The sequence below is a fragment of the Lagopus muta genome, chromosome 5, assembly GCF_023343835.1.
Source record: "Lagopus muta isolate bLagMut1 chromosome 5, bLagMut1 primary, whole genome shotgun sequence".
NCBI lineage: Eukaryota > Metazoa > Chordata > Aves > Galliformes > Phasianidae > Lagopus > Lagopus muta.
The window spans coordinates 33,510,925-33,520,559 of record NC_064437.1 but is presented as its reverse complement, the minus strand read 5'-3'; the positions used below and the strand labels follow the sequence as shown (position 1 = coordinate 33,520,559).

General features: G+C 43.3%; 1 protein-coding gene across 1 annotated transcript; it reads left to right on the top strand.

Moving 5' to 3' along the window:
- The first annotated feature begins 16 nt into the window (after positions 1-16).
- CISD1 (CDGSH iron sulfur domain 1) lies at positions 17-9,236 on the top strand. Its single transcript, XM_048944959.1, has 3 exons — positions 17-150; positions 1,924-2,129; positions 6,730-9,236. The coding sequence occupies exons 1-3, from the start codon at positions 120-122 to the stop codon at positions 6,817-6,819; spliced, it is 327 nt and encodes a 108-aa protein (XP_048800916.1). The 5' UTR covers positions 17-119; the 3' UTR covers positions 6,820-9,236.
- Positions 9,237-9,635: the final 399 nt, after the last annotated feature.

Sequence of the window (9,635 nt, the reverse complement as noted above, 5' to 3'; positions counted from 1 at the left end):
TTCCGCGAGCCCTCATCGCTCCTCCCCTCGCGCCTTTCAGGGCGTAAAGCATTCAAAAGGGGCGGGGCGCGGCGCATGCGCGCTGCGGAACTGCGTGCGTCCTCTGCGGAGCGGGAGCGATGGGGCTGGGGCAGAATGGCGCCGTGCGGGGTGGGTACGGGTGCGCGCGGGGCTGAGGGGCTGCGCGGGAGAGAAGGGGGTGGCGCCCCGCCCGTTAGAGCTCAGCCGACAAAATGGCGGCGGGGTCCCCTGGGGGTTTGACTGTAAGGAGAGGGGTCCGCGGGTCCGAGGGGTGGCGCGGGGGCTCCGTGAACGACCGTCGTGTTTGTGGGAGCAGGGTGTGGCTCTGAGGGTTCGTGGGTATCAATTCGTGTGGCTTCTGTGCGTCGGTGAAGGAGCAGCGGCCTGCTCTGCGCTGCGGGATGTGCTGGGAGCGGCGGGCGGGGCTCCGCCTGGTGGCTGAGGCGCGGGCTGCCGCCTAACGGCGCGGGGCGGCGGGCGGTTAGCGGTGCGTGTGGGGAGTAGTGCCGCCGGGTGCCTCCTGTCCTGCGTGGCACAGCTCTGCTACTAAGCTCTGCTTACGAAGAGAATGAACTTTAGAAGATTTCTGTATCTCGTTCTGTCCTAGTGAGACGCTTAGCAAAGTTGCCTGTCCCCTTTCCCAAGTCTTACAGGGCTGCTTTCATAATACAGGCGTTTGACTGGTTGCGTTTAGGTGTTACATCCAGACCCTTGTGCTTCAGTATGGTGAGCTGCCCTTGGAAAGCAGCGAGAGCTGACAGATGCTTTTGATTCCTTATCCTAGATCCAATGCAGTAGTGTCTCTTGCTCCGGTGAGACCTTCTGGCTTGGTATCTGTCGAATGCAGTATGGGCTTTGGGGGGTAAAAGAGAAATTCCCAGCGGAAGACTGTTCTAGTTTTCTTAAGCTGTGTAAATGTGCTAAAACTTAAATTCCTGTCTCATGTTTTTGTCTATGGAGTCAACTGGACTCTTTTTATACATGTCAGGAACACACATGCGCACAGAAATGGTGGATAAAAAGGAGGAGAAAAAAAAAAAAAGCAGATGCTGTTAGGGTAGCCAGAACTGTTAGGCCAAAGTCCAGGATGCTGGCATGAGGCCACAAAAAGTAGGGAAGGTCCTTGTAGAAAAGGAAACAATAACAATTGAGCAAAACCTCAGAGTTATCAGAGATTCCAAGAGGGGAAAAAAGTGCAGGTGGGAGGTAGTGGTGGTTTTAATGGCGATTGTCTTTCATAGAGCCAGGACCTAACATGGTTAAATTTGTGCCATTAAATATAATTCTTCTGGATCCATGTTCTTTTCCATACCACCACAGCAGACTTTTAATCTAAGCTCATTTTTTTCTTACCCTTGTGGAGTGCTAGTAAATTAAATAATTTCCCCATTGCCAAACACCTATTAAGCTCTTTTGGTTGCAGCATGCATTATATAAAAAATTTACGCAGTACCTGTACTCTGGAGGGGTCTGTTTGGGTTGCTGATGCCATGTGTTTGTCTTTATTGACCTTCTTAGAACTGAAACAATAAACAGGTTTTTTTGGCTTATAGTTTAGTGTGTTGAGCTTGGAAACACTGTACTTTCTAGTGTTGATATCAAGGGTTGATGAAGAAAAAGTTAAAAACCAACCAACCAAAAACCAAACAAACAATCCACCCACTTTAATCCTCGCTGTTATACAGAAGGGACTGAGGTGAGAGAACGCTCTGGTCAGTGGAAAAGAGCAGATTAACTCAATGTGTGTCAAAATAAAAAATGCTGTGTTTTGCCTGGAGAACAGAAAGATCTCTTTGAATGTTAGAGGTGTTGTCTTGAGCATGGAGACATTCGCTGTTGGGAGGAGTTTTAATAGAATATTGTGGTCAGCAAACTGAGTCTTTTTTCTTCTTTTTGTTCTAGTTGAATGGATTGCTGCAGTCTCTTTAGCTGCTGGAGCAGCTGCTGTTGGGTATCTAGCTTACAAAAAATTTATCTCTAAAGACAAATGCTGTAAGGCAATGGTGAATCTCCATATCCAGAAGGATAACCCCAAGGTAGTTCATGCATTTGATATGGAAGATCTGGGAGACAAGGCTGTGTACTGTCGTTGCTGGAGATCTAAGAAGGTAAGAGAAACATGCACATCAATAGCATTGGGAAACTTATTCATTTTTCAGTAAAACCATTTTACTGCTTCATTTAGCAGAAACTAGCTTCTTTTCACATTGGCTCACATTCTGCAGTGAGATGTAGAAATAATTCAGTCCTTGAAGCTGTGTAGATTTATGGAGAGCAAAACCTTCAGATCAGCACTAATAGTGAAAACAGTGTTTCCGTGGCTGTGAAGAAGCAGTTTCACTGAAGAGTACAGCTACTCTTCAGACTAATGAATCATAAATATCAGATATTATTTTGCCACTGAAGTTTATCCAAAATTCTTGGTCTTTCGGTAGATGAAGGAGAACCCAGGAACCATAGCCTGAGGGCCAGGTTGGATGGGGCCCTGGGCAGCCTGGTCTAATATTAAATGGGGCTGTTGGTGGCCCTGCATGTGGTGACGGGGTTGGAGGTTAATGATCCTTGAGGTCCCTTCCAACCCTGGCCATTCTGTGTGATTCTGTGAAGCTGGAAGCTTACTTTGTCAGTCAGAAGATGTCTTGCTACTAGTTTGCATAGGGAAAAGCAAGGCATTAAGAAGTCTCTTAGTATACCAGAGCTGGTGTCAAATGGTTGCTTGACATGCTTGAGCTCACCACTAAATCACATGGATGGGGAGAATACAGAATTGGTTTGGAAAGAGCCTTGCTTGTGCACATGGTGCTGTCCTGCATTTATTGCTGTGTGCAATGCCTTTTGCCACATTAATGAGTACAGCAGCAGGTTTGTTTCCAGTGGTGGTGGAGGTAATCCAAAAGCAAATCCAGAAGTTTTTGAGGAATCTAAACGGATGGACTTAAAGCATTTGTCTTTGCAACCCATAGTTTTGTGGTTAATCTTACAGAATAGCCAGGGAAACCATGCTAGCACACTTAGAAAATTAAGTGTCTGACCTAGATTTGGGTTTGTCCAATTTGGTTGCATATGAAGATGCCTCAGTTGCTTAACATCAGTGTTAAGCATGATACCTAACCTTTCAGAAATGCTGTTGAGATCAGCTTTAAATCTGAGTTAGATGAGAGACCTTTGATGCTATTGAGATCGACTTAATACATGGATAGTGCTAGTTCTGGGTTCTGTAATGAGAGAAAGTGGAGTGAGTAGTCTGTTTACAACTAGCACGCATTTAAAAGCTGTTTTGAAGTCGAGGTGCTAATGTGTGGGTTAAATCTCAACTGAGAGCCAGAAGTAGAAGCTGCTCTGAATGCTACAGCTTCAGAAAAGAGAAAGGTGGAGAAAAAAAGCTGTGCTAACTATTTGCAATTGGTAGTATCTGAACTGGAGTTCAGTACTTGTGTGTATAATCAATGGATATCAAGATGTTACAATCACAATATAAACAAGAGAGTTAGGTGAAGTGGACTATGATAACAAAAGAGAATAAATGGAAGGCTTACCCTTATCCTGGGCTCACCGCAAAACACCAGAAGGAGGGATCTCCAGACAAGATCCTTCCCCACTGGTAGCCAGCTCTTAAATAGGCCTAGGAGCCTAGCTCCACCCCTTCTGGCAGCACAGCTGAATTGCCTTCACCTGTGCTCCTCTGGCTGGCTCATGGCTCGCCTCAGGTGATCAATCAGAGGTTCAGGCCGTGACTCAGCAGTTCCCATACATTGTGATAAAAGAAATTGTAACTTGATGCATGGTATTTATACTTAACTGTCTCCTCCTCTAGAAAATAGAAGGGATGTCTGGATGTAGGGTTTGTGTTGCAGCTCTTGCCGTTATTCTAGCTATTGTCTGATACTGTCTTTTTTTGTGTGAAATCAGAATCTGATTGAGTGTATTTTGCCATGCATTGAAGGGTGTTGTAGCTCAGGAACATACTGCCCTGCAGAGGCTGCTGTAATCTCATGCTAAAAGGAAGTAAATGAGGGATATGATATAACGAGTCTGTTCTTAGAATATGCATTATTTGACTGTGTAAGCTTGTCTCAGCAGACTAAGCCTGATCTGAGGCACGAGTCTGTTAATGGAACCTGTAGCATTATGCACCACAGGTTATTTCAGTTGCTGATGGTGTGTGTGCACTCCAGCTGGCTTTGTACTGGGAAGAAACAGTTGGACTGCATGAGGAGAGTGTTTTTGGGAAGCTTAAAAAAAGGAAGTTAATCCTCAGTTGTGTGGGTTTTCTTACTTGATCCTTTGTGGGGAGCATTTATTTATTGGAAACATGGTACCTTCAGATAAGTCTGCTTTGGGTTCTAGTAGCCTATCAAAGTGGGTGGTAGGTGGCTTTTTTTAAATGGCCCTTTCTTATTCGGCATTGTGCTTTGCAGGGGCTTCATAGCATTGCTTTTGGACTTTTATGCAAAAGTCCTCTGTTAAAAAGTATTGGTATAGAGGCAAGAGTTTTGTCTTAAAACCAGACAGCAATTCATCTACAGTTAGAACATCTGTTTTCTTCTGCTTTTTTTAATTGAGGAGAGGGGGATGGGCATCTTAATTGGTAATTGTAATTGGTACTTGGTAATTATCTGCAATCTGTGTGTCTTCCAGAGCACTGTTAGTCCGCAGGCTGCAGGCTGAGAGCTGCTGCAGAGCGTCGGAAGAAACAAACTTGTTTGGTGTCAAGGGAAATAAACTGAGCTGTCCAGACCACTGCACAATTCCCTCAGGGCTTGAGCTCTGATCGCTGTTGCTAGCCTGCTGTATCTTAAACAAGGATAAACATGCTGCGTTAGGCCCAGCTTCAGTCTTGAAGATGACCAAGTAGATGCCCTAAAAAAAAATATGCAGTGTTCTCTGTGTTGTATGCAGCTTGCTTTTTTGTGCCTGGTGTTCCATCCTCTGGGAGCTAGTGGCTTGGAGATCAGCTGGCACAGAGGATGCAAAGCTGTCAAAGTTGGTAGCTGTTGAAGACACTTTGATGCTAGCTAACGACTATGAATTCTACCATCTTTGTCACCTGCAGATTTCAAGTGACATTGCTGCAGCTGGACCGTGGGCCTGTCTTTTTGGGGCGTGTGAGATGTGTGTTCTGTAAGCTGAGTAGGTGCTTCTGCAAAGGCAGATAGACTGTGGTGCTGTATGGAGAAACAGCTGGCCCAGGAACATTTGGGTGAGAAGCTGATGAATATCCTATGAATTAGGGTATAATTTCTGCCAAGTGTCTGTCAGTACCTACTCAATGAGTCACTAATAACTGATTTGACAATGAAGTTCCTGTGTGAATTGGCCTATGTGATCTCCAAAATCTGGGGGTTCTTAATTTAGAAAATTCACCTGCCATTTATAGCATGGCTTTTGACATTTTGTAACTGTGGTAAAACAAAACTTTCACCACTCCCTCTGCTTCCACCCTATCCTGCAGGCCTTTATTTTTAGTACTGAGAATGTTTCTTTCTCACTAGTATGTTGTCTTAGGGATATTGCTTTTATGCGATACTTGGAAGGCTCTTAAGCATGGGTGATTTGGCATCAATTTTAATCAAGGACTTTGACTGGGCAATGAATATTGGGATCACCAGAATGTCAGAGTTGGTTTGGTGGTTAGTGTGAGGGAATATTGGTGTTCTAAGGGCAAGAGCTTAATAATGCCCAACTTGGATTCCAATTATTCCAAAGCAAACACGATAGAAACTGAATACAAATACGGGTGTGATGTATGTGATTGTATCTAGAACTTCCTCTGCAGAAAGGGCACAGCCCTGAAGACATATCCTTGAGAAGTGGTGGGGTCTGATCTAACTCTCTTTCCTTCACAGAATATCCTTTGGCTCTTGCATATGAAAAGAGCTGTCCAGGAGCAGAGTTGTTTTAAGCAGTCCAGGACCTGGGCAGTTACAGCTGGTTAAAGGAGTCCCTCTGGGTCTTGGTCTGACCAGGCAGTTCCAGTTTTGTTGATGGAACAAACATTTCTTTGAATTACTTCCTCAGTATTACCCTCATAAGCCCCTGATGAGTAACCATGTCAGCAGGAAGTGTGTTTTATTTCCATTGTCAGGTCAAAATCCTGATGTAGAATCCAGCTCTTGCAAATGGACATTTGTGCTGGTGAGAGAAGCTGGCTACGTCAGATGAAGCAAAGAAGGCCTGCCACTCTAGCTAGTCTGGTGGCAGGACTAATCTGTCATTGTCTCCCTTAAGTAAGAGATGAGGTGGGAAGCTGTCCTTTTACTTGAGAAAATTGAGTGGGGAAAAAAGCTTAGGATCTAGTTCTTTTTCTTTTCCTCTCCCCACTTAACTTCTGTAACTGCACTCAGTTCTGGCTGTGGCTCAGGAAAATAGAGTGTCGGGCAATGTTGGGAGCAAGTAACTTCACGTAGTCTGAGTTAACCTTCAACTGTAACCTGCATTTTCACTTTGCTGACCTGAGGCTGGAATACCAAATGCAGTGGAGTCGAGTTGCTTTGTTTTTTGACAAGCTTCTTGTCCACTCTGAGCTCACATGGGCAGAACTAAGTGTACAGCCAAAATTCAGGGTCACCTGAAATGCCAGTGCGAAAGTTCAAGTCTACAATCGCAGCAGATTTAATGAGAAGACGTTCCATTGAACTTTCAGTGTAGGTTCCTAATTCTGACTGTACTTTATATGCACTTAATGTGTGTCTCTTCTTTCTCTTCCAGTTCCCGCTGTGTGATGGCTCTCACACACAGCACAACGACGAAACTGGCGACAACGTTGGGCCTCTGATCATCAAGAGGAAGGAGGCGTAGGCTGGACAGTAGAAGTTGCAAAATGAATGTCTGACAAATCCTCTGCTTGCTTGTAATTGGGGGAGAAACCACAAATTCTTTGTCGTGTCACTGAAGAATTTCCCATGTAGTTTATACATCAGGCATGTTTATTATTTCTGGGGCTTGTCTTGTTTTAATCACTACAGTGCATAATTTACTGAATAGTCATAGTTGGGATTTTTTGTCCTGTAATGTGTGTGTACCCTCTCATTGAATATGAAGCTAAACTGACGCACAGAATGTATGAGGCCATTCAGCAGAAGTCATATTCAGAAGGTAGATCTTGTTTCTGAGAGCTTTGCAAGTTATATGGCTGGATAGAGTTCCGCAGTAGCAAGAAATCGTGGTGCCAAAATGCAGCTTAACTTGTAATTATGCTGCATTTTCTGCAGATGCCACATTTGGCCTATTACACTACAGTTTTGTGTGGGCTCTGTAAAAGAACACATTTAAAATTGCTAATTAGGAACAGACATTGTAAAATACTTATAGCACGATGGGGCTGAGGGACAACTTTGCCTTTGATTTTACAGCAGTGTTGAAACTTGACCCTATTACCATGTGGTATCATGAATGTATTACCAGAACTGCAGACCTGTATTGAGAGCAGGATTAGGAAGATCATCTCTGTGAGAGCTTTCTCAATAAACAAGTGGAAGGATATGAAGTGCTCAGAGTGATGGGTGAGGGGTTGCAGGGTTGTTTTTACTGCTAGAAAGCCTTAGTTTCCTTTGCAGTCTCTGACAGTGGAGCTCACTTCCCCAGGCCACAGGACGGGGAGGCTATGCTGATTTATTCCAGAAGCTGAAAGAATAAGTAAAACCCCACCCACTTCTTCATTGCTCTGGCTGGTTCCAGATGATGCTTCCTGCTGTTGCACAGAGAGCAGGCACACCTTTCCTTATTAAGTGGCCTTAGGCTCTACGTGTCTTAAATGGCTCCTGCCTTCCTGGGCTCACTGCTCTTGTGGATCAGCTATTTTTACCCAAAGGAACAAACTTGGACAGGCTTTGGTGACAGGTAGAAACATGGAGAAAAGGAAGGATGAGAAGGAGGATCACGTCCTCCTTTTGTATGGCATTTCTCTGCCTTATTTAACAGTTGCATTAATGGCCACATCTCCTTAATTAGCTTTAGATTTATCAACATACAAATGGCTACAAAGCAAAACCCAAAGAGTGTGATGGCGGAGGGCAGTTCTGTATTAAACCTGGTCTGCAAGCATAATTGCAGCTTGTGTAAGATTGAGCTCTTAAAACAGAGAGAAAGGCTACCTCAAAACTAGAGAAAATGTCTTCTCAAGAAGTTGAAATCTTAACCGTAAAGATTCTTCCAGATAATTGGGGCTATAGGAATTGTATTTTTGTTAAGGTCATGTTTGCTACAACTGGTTAAGACAAAAAGAAATAAAATCATTTCCTTATCCTCAGTGTGAGAATTTCTGAGGCTGAGGTCTTAGCTGAGCACTTTGAACTTTGGCAGAAGGCAGAGAAAGCAGAGTAGGTAGGCAGCACAGACCTAAAGGAAGGAGGGTTTGCATGTATACTTGAGTGGAGTCAACTACTGTCTGAGAGACCTGCTCTTGTAAGAAATTGCAGTCAAATATATTTAGTCTCATCTTTCTCTCCCTGAATTGTAAAGGTACCTGTTTTGTTGTTTTTTTTTTTTTAACTTGCCCAAGTACTGATACATATGGAAAATTGTTTTAATCTCAAATTATCAAATATATTTGGTTTATCCAAAACCAAGTTCTCTCTGTATTACTAGAATGTGGCACTGGATATTTCTGTATTTTTTTCATATACACACATTTGAGCTCATCTTGATCTCAAGGTAATGTTTGAGTTCTCATAGGTGTGCTGTTTGTTCCGAGGAAGATTTGTGCTGTAAGTAGTGCTGTAATCCAGTGCTGCTGTAATCATAAACCTGTGTCTGGGTTGGGTTTTCCTTCTGAGACTTCCTGTTAGCAGTAAAGCCTGGCTTCTTTGGAAGGAATGAAAGTTCACCGAAAACTGCATTTGTGTTTTAAGATACAAAGTCCTGAAATCTCTCATGGATCTTCTGATTCATAAGACTGTTTCCTGCTGTTGGACAGGAAAACACTTTGTGGTGCTTGAGCATCAGGAAAGTGGGCTCCGTGAGAAGCTCTTTTTCCTGCAAGGAGAAGATGCAGAAGCAGAATCTTTGTTGATTTACATCCTGGTGAGTTTGTTTTGGAGAAGCGTCACATTGAAAAATGTTGACATCAAATGTTTATGGTTTATTTTGATGCACATACAGTTTTCTGTACTGTACCTGAAAGTTGTGCTACTTGTATATGTGAGCTGTTAGAACACAATAATGAAAAGAGAAGCCTGAATTTGAGTAAATAAAATTGCCAGTAGTCTTGAAGAGCACCAGAAAGTACTACTTTTTTTTTTTTGCCTTCCTAGCAGAGTAGGTTATAATCTCATGATAGACTGAGTGCTTGGCTGATCCAGTGTTCTCTGAAATCAGTGCTTTCCTTAACAAAACTTGAGAATATTGTTGGTTACGCCTTCACCAAGATTAAACCATCAAGCAATTGCTCTGCAAATGTGCATCTTCACATCACATGGCAACTCTTATTTGAAAATATGGTCACAGTCTTTCACAGTTAGAAATAGCAAAGAACTCGTCTAAGAGTAAAAGCGTATTTCTACTCCACATCATTATTTTCCAATATGTTTATTAGAAAGGTAAACAAATCCAAGAATTGATTTTTGTAGCCGTTAATTCTGACTTATCAAAATAGTGTGATGGCCGAATACTGAAGT